Here is a 20,112-nt window from a genome sequence, read left to right on the forward strand (position 1 = left end):
GCATAGCACGTGCCCCTAATATGGTCAATAATTCTGAATAACAAAAAGGCCCAAATGGGTTTATTGGACTGTATTTGGGTTAAATGATACAATATAAAAATTATACTTTGCAAAAAAATTTCACATAAATTAACTGTTGGTAACAAATATGACCGAAAATCGCATGCAGCCTGGTCTGGCTGTTAGATACATGTCCAGTGTTCAAAAGCAGTGATTTATCGGGCGGGATTGTTTTATTTTAGAGACATTGACCATATAAGGAAGTACATGTTTAAACACATAACTTAAAAAACATCATGTTTTTTTCAGCTGAAAAAAATATAGCGAACTCGAGTTTTAGTCATTATCAACCGCCACTCCACGCAAAAACGTTTACACAATCATTTTTAATATTTCTTTTTAATCTACAAAATATCAAAACACGGTGTACTAGTTCTTTTCAATTATTCCTCGTCGGTGTAAATAAAACGTCTCCTCCAGACCACCACTACGCTTCTTTACTCGTGACACTTGTCCATATTACTGCATCATTATTATAGCTCCATGATAAGCCCTTCCTGTATTCAATTCAAAAACATGATTTCACCCTGGCAAGTCCAGAAACAAACACAATGTGGCTGGAGTCGATCCTAACAATCAATTCCTGTTTTTCAACCATATTTTAAAATCCGAAATCCGAGGAGATATTTCAAAATAGCAGTCGAAATTTAAAAATAAATATTAAAGGACCTGTAGACAATGTACATGTACCATGAACCCAGTTGCCTACCCCACTGTCGACTGTTCACTTTGTGAGATTCATCCGGTGCAATGAGTTTTTTTATGACAACGATCTTCCGAATGTACAATCAAATAGCAAGGAATACAATACAGTGATATAGTAACGATTTAATAATATAGTATTGCAATAAACAAGACGTACGTTATTTCATTGAGCATTCAAAATAAACCCCTGTCAGTATTTTCCTCCGTCGACCCATGGAGGAAGGAATAATTCTTCATGATCACAGACCACAGCACTACATGCTCACGTACATGAAGGTCTAATTATGCACAGTTGCCCTTCACGTACAGTGTACATGTACACTGCACGTATTGAACGTATGTACAACATGCATACACATTAACGAATCGTCTTCCACTACAGACTGCAAAAGTCTTGTCCCCTATTCACCGTCAGATTTCCTCTGTTCAGTATGTAGAAGTAACAATTCTCAATGTGTACCAACCAGTAGAAACTCTGCACAAGACTCGCAGTAATTTATAACGTACAATGCGGCAGAAACGTCAACTAATTGCCGAAGTCGAAATCTTGTTGTCTTGCAGTTGCGGTTTAGATCGGGCAGCCATTACGCGGATGAATACATGTACATGTGTGTATACGTAAAACTACATGCACATAATGTACATGTACATATTCATTGCGTACGCGGCATGGCGCCAGTGACAGACTGGTACCCGTCTCCCCATTATCTCCCCGGATTGGAGGGGTGCGGGAACCAGTTTGTTACAATTAATTGCAAGAATTATTTATGCACGTATATAAATAGCGATGACGCCATGCTGTATGTGATGCGCAGTGTTGTGCAATTATGGACGGAGGAAGCGTGGTCGCGCTGCCGGGAGGGCAGGGCCGGCTCTTGGCAAGACAATAACAGAGACAACCAATCATGGGGGTCCACATCAATTCGCGTTTTCTTTCTTCTAGTGATGGCTTGTAGCTTTCCCAATAGATCGGCAGTAGTGACAAAGTGAGGGACGTGTATGCATTTTGACTGGTTTTGATGATAATGTAGTGCGGCGAGATTGTGCGTAAGGATATTCCACGAGAATCCGCCGACGTGGTCATGCTGCTATAAAAGCAAAGGTTGTCTGTGTACTCCCCCTCTCTCTCTTCAAACTTGAACATCAAACATGGAGGCTGAATATTTGTCTTTAGTACCCAGGGCGCTGAAAAGAGGCCAGCTCTGAAACTGAAGAAGGCTGCCAACTGTACTGTTCATGTTTGTTTTTTAAACAAGTGAATTTGTGTCCACGTTGTACTCAAACTAGAGCTCGGTTGCCATTTTAGTACGAGGGTTGAGGACTCCGAAATCATGGTGGTCTACCAGGGGTTGAGTCGCGCCCAGCTCAGCTTCGACTATCTGCACACAAACTCGTGAGTTTATTCACTATCACTTGGCACATAACCATAGTTGCATGTAACGGTTGTCTCCGTTGCGTCATGATAATCAGTGTTTCTCATAATGTACATGTCGGGTCTTACATGAAGCATGAGCCATGCTTCAGTCGGAGTTGTGGCAAACAAGTTCCACGCAGGCAACGGATGACCTTGATGAAACAACCGTATACGTGCGGTGAAGCCGTGTGACCGCTGTGTGACGTCCATTTGTGACCCTCACTATACCGTTGGCGCGGCAAAGAAAAGATTCCTTTGGGGCTTGCATGCAGTGCAGACGGCAGTAGCTCAGTCCTGTACAGTACATGTAGACGGTGGCAGGGCTGTGGGCTGAAATTTAAATTTGTGTCCATGACTGTACATGCAGGACATGTTTCTTTTATTGTGTGGAATAGCCCTACATTGTACATCCTTCCTTGTGCATGTACAAATGTGCAATGTACATGTATGGAAAGCCTGCCTTGTACGTGGCACATGTAACCAACATTTAGTACGTGTTACGCAAGGTTAATCGAGAACCGCAGGGAAAACTCAAGTACCTCATAAAAATACTCGGCCAATGGGTCTTCTTGTACCGATACTTCCAGAATCGATCCTTGTAATATTCAGCGGGGTCAGCATGATATCTGTCTCGTGATTGAATTTAGACACTTGACTTTATTTGGCAAGCTTCCATATCACTAGTCCAACACAGTAGACACTTGTACTTTGATGTATGTACGTTCCCACAATAATGCCGCCAGGAATGGTGGGAATATCATACTTAGAGGGGCCCCTAAACAAAATTTAATGTGCAAAGCAACGGGTTGTTTAATTTCGAGACCAGGCTTATTATGGCCGAGACACTGAACATGTCACATAGTGAAACTGATTTACAGAATCGTAGCTACAACGTAGATGATTTGTTTCCGATTCCGTGATAATTAAACTACAGGAAATAAAGTAACAGGCACGTTTTTAATCTGGAAAGCTACACTGAAAAGCAAGTTAATAGGGTTTATTTTGAGGAAATGAAACAAGCTTTAGACCTTGGCGTGAAAAAAACGAAGTGAAAGACAATCTTTATTCAGGGGATATTATGCAACTATCACTTTGCAGATGTATGTGTACATGTACATTGTATATTGAACAGTTTGTTTTCCTGCAAGTCTTAGTTCGGGAAATATGTTGCACTCTGACGCCACTTCAGCGGTGGTGTACAAAGTCTGTGGAGAGACAAGAACATTTTCTAAGTATTTCTTAACAAAATTGGAAATGTTTCTCTGTCCCAGATTCATGTCTTATTATTTTTTTTTGCAATGATTGACCTTCATTGAGATGATATATAAAGGAAAAAATTGGCGTCAGGTTGCAATATTTTTTCCCTTAGTACTAAGTACAATGTACGAGTAACTTTGTAAACAATCCTTCCGTTAGATATAGTGCCACCAATGTATTAGTTATCAGGGCATGCATTACCAGATGACCTGCTTGCCAAGTTTGACCTTTCAAATCGTGGACCTAGGCAAAGTCTGAGATATGATCTTCATGTTTTAAACGACCGTCCTTGCTACAATAGACAGACTAACGATGGCTAATTTTGCTAGCAGACAAAACATTGTATGAATACAGGTTAGGCCTATACAGACGGCATGCAGCAACCACATTACGAAGGACGAGTTCATTCGTATCATAAAACGCATTGCCTTTCGGATTGTAATTAAAACCATCTGGAGTAATATTCATTCCTCTTTTGCATTAGACTTTCAACATGTTATTACATGTACATTTTTTTGTACAATGTATAAACATACATTTACAATGTATACTGTGTGACCACAATAGTGTACATGTATGCATGTAGTTGTGTTGTGGCGCTACCTAATGCTAAATTCCCTCGCTTGTAAGTTAAGCAATAAGTTAGTGGCTGTAACCAGTGCCCACACTGTTAGACCAATTTTTAACTGATTGAACCGACCAATTTCGTTAATAATAACAGAAAGGTGTTAACGTTTATGACCAATATTCTTCTTTTGCACAATTTTGCATGTTATTACACTTATTATTCCAAACGAGAAAACGAACGTTTCAAACCACTGTCCTTATTATTTTGTGAAATTTCTCAATGTTTATAAACATAGGCCTATGTACATTGTACATGTACGTGTGACAAGAAAACAAACCAGGGGCGGAGCCAAGTTTGGCTTAAAAAGGGGGTTAGCCTTCAATGGGGGGGGGGGGGCAAGCATTTTATATTTGTTTCTGTATTATTTTCCCTTTTTGACGAAAATACAAACAAAAGTCAATAATACACAAACTACATGAACATGTACATTAGTTTCAATTGAAACACATTCGTGGAAATTAAAACAAAGCAACGTTCGTGTCTGTACAGGTTCCAGCCTCCCCAAGGTTTACCTTTTTGGCAACCACAAGATATAAACTAAATTTAAAAAACCCATTCAATCCTGTCAATAAATACAATTATAATTTACCACAAGTGAAGCTGTTGAAAGAGATTCCATTTTGTACGAGTTCAAGCAAATGAAAGCTGAAATTACCTTTTGAAAAACTTTATCGGAAGAAAGTTCAGAAATTGTTGTTATAGGTTGTACATTTACAATGGTCTTAACTTTTTTTGTAATATTTTCTCACAGAACAACCCATGAGTTTCTCTTCGGTGCATTGGCGGAGCTACTCGACAATGCCAGGTGAACTATTCCTCGGACAATAATTAGCTCAAACAACACCGCAAAGATTGTTAATTAATGGCTACTTTAAACAATTACAAATGAATCAACAAAGAACAATGTATTGTTATTTGTGCATGTTTGTTCATAGATACAAGAAAATGGTCATGTTGTAAAACTTTCAGTTTCAAATAAAAATAATTGTGTGTTCTTATTTTTCTCCTTTATAAAGGGATGCAAGAGCAAGGAGAATGGATGTGTTTACCGGTAAGTTGGTACTGCGGATCTCCAAACGACTACATGTACATGTACGCTACATGCACTTTGGTATAAGTAACTGAGTAACATGTACAGTCGACTTCCGTTAGTACAAGCTCTGTTAATACAAAATTCTGGTTATAACAAACATAAGGCCTTGGTCCCGACTGTACATGTATTACCGTCTTTGGTCATTGGTTAATTGGAGCACATGTCCGTATACATGTATGAAGATACCGGTAATATAGGATAATGAAAATAGTGGCCCTATCCCTTTCAGAGGTACTTTTTTCTTATCGTCTGATGCTATCCTAGAATGTACAAACGGTGAGCAAATATTCTCAACTAAACAACATACCTTAAGCAAATTACAATGTACAATGTGGTCTCAAAGTATAAGGTAAAATTATAACCTGTCAAACATGTCTAAAACTTGGTGGTTAACATGGTTATACTGGTAAGGATATCGTTATGGAAAAACTGGCGAGTCGGGGTTCTGCAGGTTACTGAGGACATCCGTCCAACCTTCACAAAAAAGTCCGAGATGAGGATATTATAGCAGCGACGGTAAGACGGTGTTTTCCCGCGGGTTTTGTGATTAAAAGAAAACTGCATTTGATCACGCATGGAAGGCTGTTCATATTCGAAGTGGATGCTGCATCAAACGTCACAAGACCGATGTCTAACTGGAGAAGCCTTTAGCGTCACAAATTTGCCGCCAATTTACACAATGTAGTAACAGGTTAAATAACGTTTAACAAAAAAGTTATTCGTTGAAGTCGACCAAAAACAAAACTGCAAATTTGAGTATTTAATTTGTGGGATTTGGTATTTGAAGAGTGAAAAATGTATTTAGATGTTGTGTGGGGGACTTGCATACTTCATTACTTAAAAAAAACCTTTTAGACAGCTCGGGGATAATTTAGGGAAATAACATTAGACCTTAATTTTGGGAAATTACATTGGACCTTATCGTACACTAGGGTAATGGTTTCAGTACATGTAATTTGCAGGGCGAGTCCAAAAAAAGAAGAAGCAAAACCCAAATGACGGGACCAATTTTCGTAATGAAGTTCTGCATGTAGCACTATCAAAATCTAGGATATGAAAGCCCAATTAATAAGCTGTCTTTTAGTACAAGAATTATTCAAGTACTATTCAAGTAACAGAATTTTAAACAAAACCACTGTTTTAAAGTTCTAAAGTTCTGTCCACGGATCACCAAAAAGGGTGTTCTTTCAGCAAAACGACCACAATTCACGTACATGTACAATCGACTCCCGTTAGTACAAACTCTGTTAATACAAGATTATGGTTATAACAAGCATAAAGCCATGGTCCCGACTGTGCATTTATGTGCACAATGAATGCGACTGATGTTCCTCTTAATACAAAATTCTGATATAACAAACGAGCTTGTTATAATGAGTTTGTTATAACGAGACTTGACTGTACATGAGTTATTTCAAATTCAATTTTATTTTGATATTTAATAAAACAGATTCATGAGTGTCTTGTGTTTTTATTTGCTGTCGTTGAGTACCTGCATGTGGGTTAGTGCAAATACACGAATACATGCATATGTTTCCTTTTGGAATGAAGAGGGTTTGGATTGTTTTAGAAACGGACTGTACAAAATGGTGTCCCCGAGGAAAGGGAACGTTGTGAGCTAAGTTGAGGGGGGGGGGGGTCATTGTATTTGAATTTTTTTGGTGGAATTATGGACAGGGGCCAAGTTCACGTTGAGCCTACGCTGTACATGTACATAGCCTATTCTGCTGAATCATGCAGAGTTTTTGGAATGGCGCCCCTTTGTGCATACAATTGCGGTTTTTGAGGAAGTGAGTTGGAAACGATATTTTACGAGCGGCTGAGCTTTCTGGGTTCGTCATGACTTCCTTGCCTGATGTGGGTTTGTTGGACTGCTTAGTACAGTTGTCCCGAAAGATGTTTTTAGGGATGATGGCAATCTGAGGTTGCATTGTGTTCATGAGGCCATCCAGGAAGCGCATGTGCATGTAGGTCAAAAGTTCCAAAATTGATTTCCGGTCGCTAACATAGCCAGATTCATTTTAAATGTTCTTTTCTTGAATAAACGGCTTCCGAAGCGTTATGAAATGTTGCCTGGTTAGAACTGGTTTGGAATACAGTGAAATTCTGATAAGAAGAGCACTGTTAATACAAGGTCCTGCTTATAATGAGCAACATTTTATGTCCCAAGTCTTTGTTTTCTTTTGTTTTCCTAAGTTTTCCATATATAACAAGGTAATTCGTTTAAGTCCCAAGGATCTTGTTATTAAGGTCTTCGACTGTACACGTACAAAAAAATACGTTGTACTCGGTCGTGTGCGCTTGCTGTGACATGTTGTGGCAACATAACCGTGACGAAATCGTGATGAAGCAACAGTGCAAATGGGTAAAGTAACAGTGGAAGTATCGGCCCAATCACTGCAGAGGCATGTGTCATTTGATTGAGCTGATGTGAAAGGGTTGTCCTGTTATTGCGTTCGGTCTTGGATTGGTGCAAATGAATGATTGCAGTGCATCTCGTCAGTTCAGTTGATAGTTTCTTTTCTGTCGGACTCGGATTGATGGTAAACCTGCATGGGCGCCAGGGGAAATAACTGCAAAGTGACAGTTCAATATCGTGTGAAACTACATGCACATGTACGTGTATATACTGGTCGTGTTCCGTGATGTACATGCATGTTCTATGTTTACCTTGTTTTTCTAGTCGTTGGCTACTTGCACAGCATGGTTAGGTAGTCATGAATTTGTGACTTCCGCCAAACTTCAACGTAATTTTGATGCACATCACAAGCAGACGTTTTTGTTTTGGACACAACTAGACTCGGGACGTAGGAGCTTAAACAAGTCTTGTGGACCACGGTTTCATTATGTCGTAATCATGCCAGGAATGTGCCGCCAGCGAATTGAGTACAATCGAGGAGACCACACAGCTTTGTTCCTTTTTAGTTACGATAGCAGCTCTACAAAATACTCATGTCTCTCTGTACGGTATAGGTTAATTAGCTTGTTAGTAACAAACGTTCACATTGTCTATTGCTCCTACATATTTTGATTGATTTCAACCAAACTTTGTTAAATGTACCTTAAGCCCAGCCCCAACATTTTACATGACCCAACTGGGGTCAAAGGTCATCACGGGGTCATCATGGGGCCAAGGTCAAAATAACGTCTGCAAATAAGCTCGAAAAGCTCAAATGATAAAAGTAGCGCTGTCAACATGTTGGCCTTGGTCAATAATTAAACAATGTCAATGGTGGTCTCTTCGTCTGACCTACGATTATGGGGTCAAAGGTCAAAATTGGTCACATTTCAAAAAAGATCAAATGGCAAAAGAAGCGCTGTCAACATAGTGGCCTTCGTCAATCATTAAAAAATGTCCCTGGTGACCTCTTCGTTTGACCTACAGCAATGGGGTCAAAGGTCAAAATACGTGGAACACGTCGCATACGTTGGCCCGCTTCTTCCAAGTTCCGATCGAGCTTGTTAACTCTACTAAACCAAATATGTATTTTGATATTTGCATGGAATATTTGAACTGTATAGATGTCAAAAGCCGCATTCTCATTGGACTTAAGTAAACAGTTACCGCGAGTGATGGTTAACATTCAATTGTGGTTAACGTGCGTCCGTACTCAATTAATTTCAACCCGGAAATTACCAAGCTCTACCAGAATCTCACGATGGCGCATGCTATTGACCTTTTAACCTAACACTGGATGTGGTTGTGGAAAAGCGCGTTGAGTGATATCGCTGCACACAGCAAAAATACGGTAGAATTTCACGTACAGTGTGTATAGGCCTCCGTTTGTGAATTGCAGAGGTCAATACAGGTCACCCACAAGGAAGTCAAGTAATCGTAGCGTTAGTTTTACATAGCATTGGCCGTACGCACGGGACTTTTAAGTGTTTAATGGCTGTCCGCACTGGACGTAATTTGGTTAAGGTGGCATTACGGCTTGTAATAGCCGAACATGATTGTTGACTTATTTCTAAGGTCTGGTTGAAAGGAAACTAACCTATAGTAATTTTACCCTTTCCGAGAAAAGACACAAATTCCGGTTGCTTACACCAGGCGTGGCGGCATTTTGTGGTATAAGCCATAGGCATACGTATTTCAAGTCGTCTTTATTCAATAAACTGTATGTGTCACGCAATACACACAGCGCCAGTACACACATTGTTTATAACACGTCCGCAGAATGTGAATCACTGTACGACAGGATTCACAACTAGCACTCACAACTCGATTATAAAATCGTGACCCCCGAATTTCGTTCTCGCAGGAATAAGGCCCCCCCCCCAATAAAAACGATTTTAAATGGAAAAAGCATTGAATAGAAGAACATAAACATCCACATTACCATCCTTTTAAACAAAATGGACGTTTTTGTGTTTTTCTTGCGAGAATTCGCAATACCGAATTTCGGGGTTCACAATTTTGTCCTGAAAAATCGGGCTGTTCAGTGCTAGTTGTGATTCGCACAGTGGTCGTCTTCTGCGGACGTGAAAGAAACAACATTGTTTAGTGGTGCAGTGTATAATTAATGTCACATACAACGTGTACGGCGTACATTGAATGAAAACGACAGGCAAAGCGTATGCGAACTCCGTCCTGTCCGATGCAAACAACCGGGTTTATTTTTTGTCTTTCTCGGGAACGGTAAGCCATTAGGTTAGTTTCCTTTTAATTAGATCTTTAAAATAGTATAAGTAAACAATCCAAATCATGACATTTTCGGGAATTTCAGGCCGCAATACCCCTTTAATCAAATTTAAATTGCTACTTTTGGTAAGAATACGATCTGAGAAGTGCAAAGCAGCAGCTCAAAAGTCAGTATTACATGCTGATGTTTACTTAGTTATGTCGGCTCAGTACTCTCAACCTTGAAAAAGGCAGTAGGCCTACGTCGTCGGTCGGTAGGTCTGTCCCATGAAAAATGACCAAAAAACGAGCCCCTAAGTTTCCCATAAAATATAACTACAAATTGACCCAAAATTGACCGAAGTGCAAAGTCGTCGTCAGTAAATACACTCTTAAATTTTTTTGGAACACGCCCCCTTGTCTCTATCGATGTGCATGCGCGTCTGATTTGTATATTAAGTGAGACTTTCCGGAACCGGGCCAGAGCTTATTTTGCACTCGCGCTTGTTTTTCTCAAACCTCTAAGCAGTCAAAAGAAAAAAAATCAAGAAACAACATTTGTCTGGAAACTTACCATCTCACAAAGAAAAGCGAAGGAAACTTAAGAACATGTGCAATATTTCCTCTGTGTAAGGGCAGCCGTTGGGCTAGTCTATGTAAACGACCATAGCGAAAGCCGTGGACTATAACGTTTGAGCAGATTCGCGGATTACTTATGCAAGACAGCCGCATCTTGACCTCTAGATTTTGACCACTCAGCGGGCTCTTTCTATATCGGGCTTCGGTCATCCATCGTTGCCGAATCATATACATGGATAGAAAAAAAATTACCCTAGACACAGCAGCAAAGGCTGTGGTCACGTGCTCTGTATGTGTTACGTGCAAAACACTGCATTCGAATTGACCAATCACACGTTTAGTCCTGATTTGGGAATGAAATGACGTCACGATCTAGTAAGGCCACTCCGATTGGTTGAGGCGCGAGATCGCATAAATATGCATGCTTTGACATATCAGACGCTATACAGGAGACTTGGCTCCGTGGATAATGGGTGATACTAGGACTACCGTTATGCCTGTTTGCAAGCGAACGCACCTTAATTTTGTAATGAAATGACAAATGATAGCACCGTATTTTGTTGTTTCTTGTATCTCTAGATTGCGTCAATAATTGGTTTGATTGCTCCTGAAACTCAAGTTTGCTATCGGAACAAATACTGACGCCTGTGTGTAGTTTTCATAGGTGCAATAAACTGTGGCTTATACATGTCAGCAACCTCGTGATTTTGTTAGACAGTAATTTGCCAATTTTTTACTACTTTTATCTCTTTGTCTTGTTTTGATTTTATGATTTACGATGTTGATATTTGTTTTAGTTGTTTGTACTTTTGATTGAATGTGGACGTTTGTGCGTTGTGACTTTAATGTAAATTTAAATGTTATATTTTTCATGCCAGTTCATGTATGTTTCTGGTTTTGAGGTAATTGTGAGACTGTTGTGATTTTTTAGTTTGCTTGTCGAAACTTTTGAATTTTGCAACAATCATTTTTGTTATTGACCACTTTAAAACAGTTTTGTATTTCATATTTAATGCGATTTTAGCATTGTTTTAGTTTTGGTGCAATTATGTGTTATTTTTACCATTTATTCGGTTGATCCGGTTGTGGTTATCTTGTTTGACTCGTTTATTATAGTGTTTGGCCTGTTTCACAATGCGTTTGGTCGTTTTAAAATTGAAGTTTTCTTTCGGCTTTTATTTTCCCCTTTTTGAATGATGCACATTCATTTTGTTTATTAATATCTTGGTTTTATCTTGATATTTATATTTATATACTTTGGTTTTATCTTTTGTACAGCGCTTTGTGGTTTCTTTTTAAATGGAAGGCGCTATATAAGTTTGTAATTATTATTTTTATTCCTACAAATGTACTATTAGGGAGACACGTTAGCGTAGAAACTGCGATAGTAGGGAGACACGGGCTTATTAGGGAGACACCTAGGTGTCTCCCTATTGGCGCAGCCCCCCTTTAGAGGAAACATTTTGCTGTCGAAATTAGGTTATATTTGTTGCTCGTGGTCTAATTAGTAAAACTACCGAAATTCGTGGAAAAAGGACTAGGGAATATTGGGTTAGGGCACATTTAATTCGGAAATTTTTTGTGCACAAGTCTATGGGAAAGTCTCCCCATTACCCCATTGCCGGTAATGATGATGATGATTATTATTATTATTATTACATGTATGTACATTGTACGGTTCAAAACATATATTATGTGATGGATCCCCAGGAGTCTTCTGTAGCAGTTCAGTTCATTGGTGTTCTTTTCAATCTGGGCTTTCATTGTCGAAGATTCCGCTGCATACAGGAGCATTGGTATCGCCAAAGATCTGAGAAGGTGAAGTTTATAATGGCACTGAGGTGTTCCGGTCTAGCCAAATACTGTTAAGTCGGGTTAGGGCAGTTGTGGCTTTTGCTATAGGCCTACGTGTTTTTACCTCCTCAGTCTGGATGGACCCTAGAAAGGTGAATTCTGCCACCTACTCTAGGTGGAAGTCCCTGATGCAAACATCCAGCTGTTCACTGGCGCCGGAGACCATGGTCTCTGTTTTCTCGAGTCTGATTTCCATACCATATCTGCTGCTGGTTTTGTCGACTTGCTGATGAGAGTGGTTGATTTGGTCCTTTGGAGAGCCGGTAGTAGGTCGATGTCGTCGGCGAACTTTAAGTTGTTGACTGTTCGACCGGATTTTGTCAGAGGGGACTCTAGCTCTACCAAGAAACCTGCTCTGATCATGTTGCACAGCGTTGGTAACAGTACTAGTATGCAGCCTTGCCTCACTCCTACAGAGGTTGGGAAGCATTTCGTTAATAAAGTCGTCGCCTGTACATGTGTAACGTTGACGATGCCAGGGCTGATGCTGTATTTCCTTTGGACAGCCCTTAGACCTTCCTGCCAAATGTGATCGAAGCAATTCTTGCAGTTCTTCTGTAATCTGGTAGTTGTACAACCCTGCGCAGTACTCCTGCCACCTCTTTAGCATGGCTGGTTTCGCTGAGAGAAGGGTGCCATTGGCGTCTTCCATGCAGGTTGTCCGGCTTGTCTTTTGCTGGGTGAGCTCTTTGACTATGTCGTATGCCTATGTCTTTGGTTTTGTTTGCACGAAGGCTGGACTCATCTGTGATGTTGCACTTGTGTTGGATCAAGCTCTCCATGGCCTTTCCTGCCTCTCGTCTTGCTAATAGTTCTATACGCCTCGCTGTCTTGGCTTGACCTAACCCAACTTTGCTTGACTTTTCGTCTCTCATCGCATTTCTGAAGTATGCGGTCTGTTACCCAAGGTTTCTGTTCGCCCCGCAGCCGTTGCCCTAAATAATGCACATGCAGGGTGTTATATTGTACTTTAACATAATTGGTTGTACCACGAACTTACATACTTACGTAAATTATATGTACGATTGTGAAGTGCTGTGGCCTCGTGGTCTGGAGCATTGAATTCGCGGTCTGCGGGTAATTCCGTGAGTTGTGGGTTCGAGTCCAGCCTGCGGCTACGGTGCGTGTGCCCTTGGGCAAGGCACTTTGTCACGCATTGTTTCTCTCCACCCAGGAGTAAATTAGTACCTGTGAGGGCAGAGATGGTTATTGTGGTTGATTTAGCTGCTGTGCGCCGAAGTGGCAGCATTGAGCTGCATACTCCCCAGGGAGCTGAGATGGTATTTGGAATGTTTCATTGGCTCGATGAGCAGGGGTAATAATAAGCGCCTTGTATCCTTAATTTGGCAATTTGGCGCTCTATAAGTCCAGTTATTATTATTATTATTACGATCTATCACTTTGTTGTGCGTGGAACTAATGTGTAGTTTTTTTCTCCTAGACTCACATCAATACGATTTAAATGTTTTTCATATTTGTAGAAAAGGATGAAACACTCCGTGGAGGATACATGCTTTGCTTCCTGGACGATGGCACAGGAATGGATCCAGGTATAGTGTACACTTTTTTAGTTAAATAATAATAATAATAGTGGCATCTTATTAAGCGCAAACAGGTCCATCACTAGGTGACGCTCATGGCGCTATACAAAGAGCAAGCACAAACTACAAAACTTAAATGACAAAAATTATAAATGACAAAACTACAAATTATAAATGCTAGGTTCAAGACATATGAATTGCAAGGTGCAGGCCAAGAGGAGATTAGGATGTGAACAGGTAGGTTTTGAGTTCTTGTTTGAAGGAGATCGAAGAGGGAGCTTGACGGATAGAGAGGGGTAGACTGTTCCAGAGAGTGGGGCCTGCGTGAGAGAAGCTGTGGTCACCCCAAGAGTGTCGGGATCGAGGAACTTGAAGAAGGGAGGAGTCTGATGATCGAAGCCTGCGTGGGGGGTGGTATGCCTGTATTGAGTTTTGTAAGTAGACTGGTGAGGAGCCATGGACTGCGTGGTAGACCAACAACAGAACTTTGAAGGTGATGCGTTTGTCAACGGGCAGCCAGTGAAGAGACTGAAGGACAGGTGTTATGTGACATGCTTTCTTGGTGAGAGTGACTAGTCTGGCTGCGGAATTTTGGAGGCGTTGCAGTTTATTTAGCTGTTGTTGAGGGAGGCTTACAAATATGGAGTTGCAGAAATCAAGGCGTGAAGAAATGAGGGCGTGGACTAGTTGTTCAGTTGCATTCTGACTCAGGTACTTGCGAACAAAACCAAGGTTGCGAAGTTGGTATCTGATTGACCTAGACACATGGGAAACGTGGTCATGGAAGGACATATTGGTGTCGAAGATGACACCAAGATTGCGAGTTTTGGCAGATGAGTAGATACTGCTAGTACCCACTTGTACATGAAAACCCTTCGTATCCACCTTGCCAAGCATTTGCTTTGAGCCCAGTTCGTGAAACATTGAATGTAAATATGGACAACCACAAAAACAATGAACGTACATATACCATTGATGTAATTGGAAACTGCGAAATTTGATATTATTGTGTTGAATGCTGATTGTAAACGATTACCGTTACTTTGTATTTAACCAAATAGAATACTCGCTTTAAAAAAAACCCAAGCTACAGAATGGAGTTATTGACGCATGCACACTTGAGGTATCCCTAGCCGTTGCCATGGCTATGGAAACAACTTCAAACTGTGTAGGCATAGTTGTAAGTAATACTTTTTGTTTAGTTTAACAAAACCCTTAACGAGTTGAACGGGCTGGGATGATCAAAGGAAACAGTTCTTCATGTATTAAAGCTTTCAGAAACCTTCACTACTTGCATAGTACTCGAACCTTATATAGTCTCATGTTTATGTGCAAGAATTTGATAACTGACACTTCTCAACTGGTGTGAATTTAGTACATCGAGACTAAGACAACTGGGTGTAAATGGTTTCACAGTCACTATGGGCTCCGTGCGCCAACAAAAGAGGGCGCGTTTTTACCACTTTGAGAGCCCCGTGCACGGGACAGACAGCGTGTGCGTACTGTACTGTACTGGTTCGCGCGCGCGAAGTAAGCACGACTTTCTAATGTGCCAAAGCTATGTGCCAAAGCTACGTTCGAATTTAACTTGCGATGGTCTCCCAGACTATCCCCGCCCCCAATAACTCTGGATCGTTCAAAATTCGCAGTGGATGGACCGGGAACCAGTCTAGGTCTCCCCCAACTCTCCTTTTCTGGCCGTTGAAGGGTTACTAATTGTGCACGGAGCCCACAGTGAGAACAATATCAAGATTTTATAATTGGACGAGCAGATATCGATGTTGGTGGATGGATAGGTTTAGTGTTTTGCTACGAAACTCATGGTTTCTAGCAAAAAATCATTTGAAAGTCGCGTGACTGTACTGCTCATTGTCGGCCATAATACCTCAAAACAACCGCAGAAGACCGACCATGTTGTACATATATATGGATGATTCCATAAATGTGGGGGCCAATACATTTTGGTGTCCCTCTTTACGTTGTGATATTTGTTTCCCTATATAGTATTACCAATAGTGAAATACGTGTATATACCTGTATAATGATTTTAGTTGCTCAAATTATAGTACTTGTACATAAATATCTGTTAGCAAAGGTTGAAACATCTAACAAATTTCCTGACAGTGTGGGTGTCCTAAATAGTTCACCGTGGTTCACGTGTAAGGGAACACCAAGGTTGTGACATTTTTATGCCCCGCGGCGAAGCCGAAGGGGCATACTGTTTCTGCCTTGTCCTTCCGTGGGAGGGTGTGTGGGTGGGTGGGTGGGTGGGTGTGTGTCCGGATAAATCGTGTCAGCGCGATAACTTGAGAAATACTTAACATATGAACTTCAAATTTGGTTTGTGGATTGTTCTTGGTAATCCTAAGAAGCCTTTTGCATTTGGGGCCAAAAGGCCAAAGGTCAAGTTCAACAATAGAAATCTTGTCAGCGCGATAACTTGAGAAATACTTAACATATGAACTTCAAATTTGGTTTGTGGATTGTTCTTGGTAATCCTAAGAAGCCTTTTGCATTTGGGGCCAAAAGGCCGAAGGTCAAGTTCACAGTGGCTAAAACAATAGAAATCTTGTCAGCGCGATAACTTGAGAAATACTTGACATATGAACTTCCAATTTGGTTTGTGGATTGTTCTTGGAAATCCTAAGAAGCCTTTTGCATTTGGGGCCAAAAGGCCAAAGGTCAAGTTCACAGTGGCTAAAACAATAGAAATCTTGTCAGCGCGATATTTGAGAAATACGTTACATGTGAACTTCAAATTTGGTTTGTGGATTGTTCTTGGCAATCCTAAGAAGCCTATTGCATTTGGGGCCAAAAGGTCAAGGGTCAAGTTCACAGTTAAAACAATAGAAATCTTGTCAGCGCGATAACTTGAGAAATACTTAACATATGAACTCCAAATTTGGTTTGTGGATTGTTCTTGGTAACTCCTAAGAAGCCTATTGAATTTGGGGCCAAAAGGTCAAAGGTCAAGTTCACAGTGGCTAAAACAATAGAAATCTTGTATTTATTCTGAGATTATAGGGATTAGGGATTAATTCATATAAAACCTACAGAAGACACTAATGCTGTCAATGAATGTTCCATGTGACCAAGGTACATGTACATGTAAGTTGATGTTAAAAGAGTGGTGTTATGTCATGGGAACAGTCACGGTTGCGGGGCATTTGTGTTTGTAAACACACCTGACTTGTTTAAAACTGCTTTTAAAATGTGTTTGTTTGTTCTTATTTGTAATCAAATACTACCACATGCTTATAAAAAATTGTCCTTCATTATGGTTTAGCAAGTTATACTGCCTTAGAATGGCACTATATTTAGATTATTCAATATAATTATAGTTGAGCAAGATTCACAGTGCATTAGCCCAAATGTATCACGTGTAAATTTACAATACCCACTTTTTTGGGGGGGGGGTCCAATTTTACACGGGAAATGTGTGTGTAATGTTTCTGAGAAATACAAACGTTATTGGGTTCACTGACATTTCCAAATGTATCACCATTAATTACATGTGTAACTTGATAAGTGATAGTTTGAAATTATAACAAAGATTGCATGCTTGCATTTTTTGGGGCCATTTACTAGGTTTCACGTGTAAATGAGATACCAAAATGGTGTCCCCTTAAGCAATCATGTACAAATAGTGTGGGTTTTGTTTTAGTCTTAGCGAGTTGTTTTCACAATAAACATTGATTTTGGCCACAATTAATGAGGAATGTCAATATCTTTAAGTTATAGTGCAAGTTATTATTGAATCCCCTGTCAATCATTTTTTTCCATTTGGGGTCAAAATGTCACAAGTTAGTACCCTAATTTATTGAAAAACCCATGTGGTAGGCGAATACAATTCTACCAGTAAACCCGATTGTGTAAACCCGATTCTTGGTTTTATCGGTAAACAATCATTCATTGGATATTAAACACATTTCAATGCGGATAAATCCTGTTTCTGTTGTAGCTGAGGTTGCCACCGTCATCCAGTTTGGAAAGTCAACAAAGAGAATGATGGAATCCAACATGATTGGACAGTATGGCAATGGGTTGAAATCGTAAGTTATTAACTTTTCAGAAAGATCAGTTTACGTTTCCCTTGAATGTGTCTGTTTTCATTTGAGTTTAATTTAAAGGCAAAACAGTGAACTCATACATAACATGCTTAAAACCAATATTATCTCCGACTTAAAAGTCTTTTCAAGCATTGAATTACGCTATGAACATGGCGCTCATACTAGAGTTTTCAATTTGTCTGAAATCCAGAGGTGCAATGCGTATCGGTAAAGACTTCCTACTCTTCACCAAACAAGGGGCAACTATGAGCTGCCTGTTCTTGTCCCGCACTTTCCACGAAGAAGAAAAGATCGAGGAGGTCATTGTTCCCATGCCGTCATTCGAAAAGAACACGAGGCACCCATTTGGTCAGAGTTCGGATGAGAAGCAAAGGGTATGCTGGTATTATTTGAGGATTGTTGACGTTAGTTGCCTTTAAAAAAAAATTGGTACACCTAATTTACGTTTTACGTAATTTGACAGAGAGGTGAACTAATTTGTAACAGGTTTTAGCAACAAAAGTATGTCTGGCCTGGACGTGGTATGAATTTGATAAGTGATTAGTTAGTGGGTTTCCGTTTTCTTTTTAACTTTGTCTTTTTCTTTCCTTTTTAACTTGTGACATGCATTGATAATATTCCGTATGTGGTAGAAAGATAATGTTACAGCATTCGACATGCACAATGTTTTGTTTGAGATGAGTATAAACCGTCATTTGTGCTGGCTTACATTACACCTAAGTTCCATGTTCTCTTCTCCGCAGCACAAAATAGAAATGGATTTGATTTACAAATACTCGCCATTCAAAACTGAGGAAGAATTCTTCGCCCAGTTTGATCGGATAGAGGGCGACTCAGGTAAGGTTTCTAACATTTTGACCGAAAACATAAAAGTATTCACATTCATCTTCGAACTTCTCTGCATTTAAGTTTTCTTCACGATAACAGCATATCAAACGGAGAAGCTTAAGTTTGAATAACGTTTGATCAATTGCTACATTTTGACCGAGTGCAATTTCAATGAACCTTTCATACATTTGTTTAAGTTTTTGCCGGTAAGCCTTTTCTTTTTTCAAAATATTCAAACGTCTGTACTAAAACGACTTAGGTATGAAATCATCAAAAAGTTCGGAAAAAAAGAAGCAATTTGTTTTCCATTAGTTAACACAAATGTCAACCTACCCATTCGTTCCCAGGAACCTTGGTAATTATATATCACATGAAACTGATGGACAACGGCGACTCTGAGCTGGACATCAGTACAGATGCGAGCGATATTCTGTTGGCGGGAACAGTGTCGAACACAGGAGTGCTGGACGATAGGTAACTTTAAAATTGAAACCTGTGGCATGTTCCTGTGTAGTATGTATCTGCATCCGTTAGCTACTGTGCAGACTCAATCTAGTGGGTATCCAGCACAGGGCATGTACATGTATCATAATGTGGCGTATGATATTCAGCTTATGAATGGAATACGATAAGTGCACCTGGAAGTTTCCTAAAAATTAGTTTTAAAGGGAACATGGAATGTACTTTTTAAAATTCAATCCTTGAAAATGCACCCTTGTGTCTCATTTGACTTTATTTCCAGTTTTCGTTTTGCCATTTTCAAGGTTTTTTGGTAACTTTTGTGTTTTTCATGCTGATGAAAATTTCCATATTCACGAGCAAAGGGGGTTGGTTCATTTCAGGCAAAACAAACTCGATGTTACAGCTATTTCTGCACCAATAATTAGCAGAATTTTGGATATTTTGCTGTCGTAAATTTTCGTTTCTTTGGTGAGGCCAAAAAAAAAAAAAGTTCTGCTTCCGATTACATGTCTTTCAAAAATAGGGTCGGTCGGTCGGAATTTTTTTTTTTTTTGCCAATTTTTTTTATGCAGATTGAATGGGGTATTCAATTATATGCGAAGTTTTAGCCTGAACTATTTCTATTGCACTACGAAAGCTATACACAAAATGGCCACAAAAAGTGAATAAAACCTACCTTAATTATTGTCAATATATTTAAGTTCGATAATTCGTAAAAAAAATTGTGGGAAATTCAGGTCGTTCGCACCATAGGCACAACGCTAGTCAAGAACGGGAGCTGGCCAAAACTCCGAAGTGTGTGATGCACTGTACATGTACATTTGTACATGTGTGGCCCGCGGCCAACGGGTCGAACATTTCAGGAAACACGCTGCATTGTATCACTCCAAATACGAGTAGTGCGATCTCAAAATGAACTCTTGAACACGGAAAATACATACACAGACAAGCTAGATCAAATCTGTGAATTAACTTGCAAAAATGTTCTTTCTCCATCGGT

At 39.9% G+C, this 20,112-nt stretch overlaps 1 protein-coding gene across 2 annotated transcripts in view; it reads left to right on the forward strand.

Annotated features, from left to right (window-relative positions):
- The first annotated feature begins 1,470 nt into the window (after positions 1-1,470).
- The window catches only part of LOC119727697 (ATPase MORC2-like), a 39,658-nt gene continuing 21,016 nt past the window's right edge, over positions 1,471-20,112 (forward strand). The window contains exons 1-8 of one of the 2 annotated variants that reach the window (XM_038199714.1): positions 1,471-2,158; positions 4,816-4,869; positions 5,081-5,115; positions 13,693-13,761; positions 17,714-17,804; positions 18,013-18,196; positions 18,566-18,659; positions 18,998-19,124. In XM_038199714.1, the coding sequence (XP_038055642.1) occupies positions 2,097-2,158; positions 4,816-4,869; positions 5,081-5,115; positions 13,693-13,761; positions 17,714-17,804; positions 18,013-18,196; positions 18,566-18,659; positions 18,998-19,124 (716 nt within the window). In that variant the 5' untranslated portion in view covers positions 1,471-2,096. The remainder of the gene's footprint in view (positions 2,159-4,815; positions 4,870-5,080; positions 5,116-13,692; positions 13,762-17,713; positions 17,805-18,012; positions 18,197-18,565; positions 18,660-18,997; positions 19,125-20,112) is intronic. The other variant, XM_038199722.1, reaches the window with a different exon arrangement.

The sequence above is a fragment of the Patiria miniata genome, unplaced genomic scaffold (genome assembly GCF_015706575.1).
Source record: "Patiria miniata isolate m_02_andy unplaced genomic scaffold, ASM1570657v1 HiC_scaffold_1, whole genome shotgun sequence".
Lineage (NCBI taxonomy): Eukaryota > Metazoa > Echinodermata > Asteroidea > Valvatida > Asterinidae > Patiria > Patiria miniata.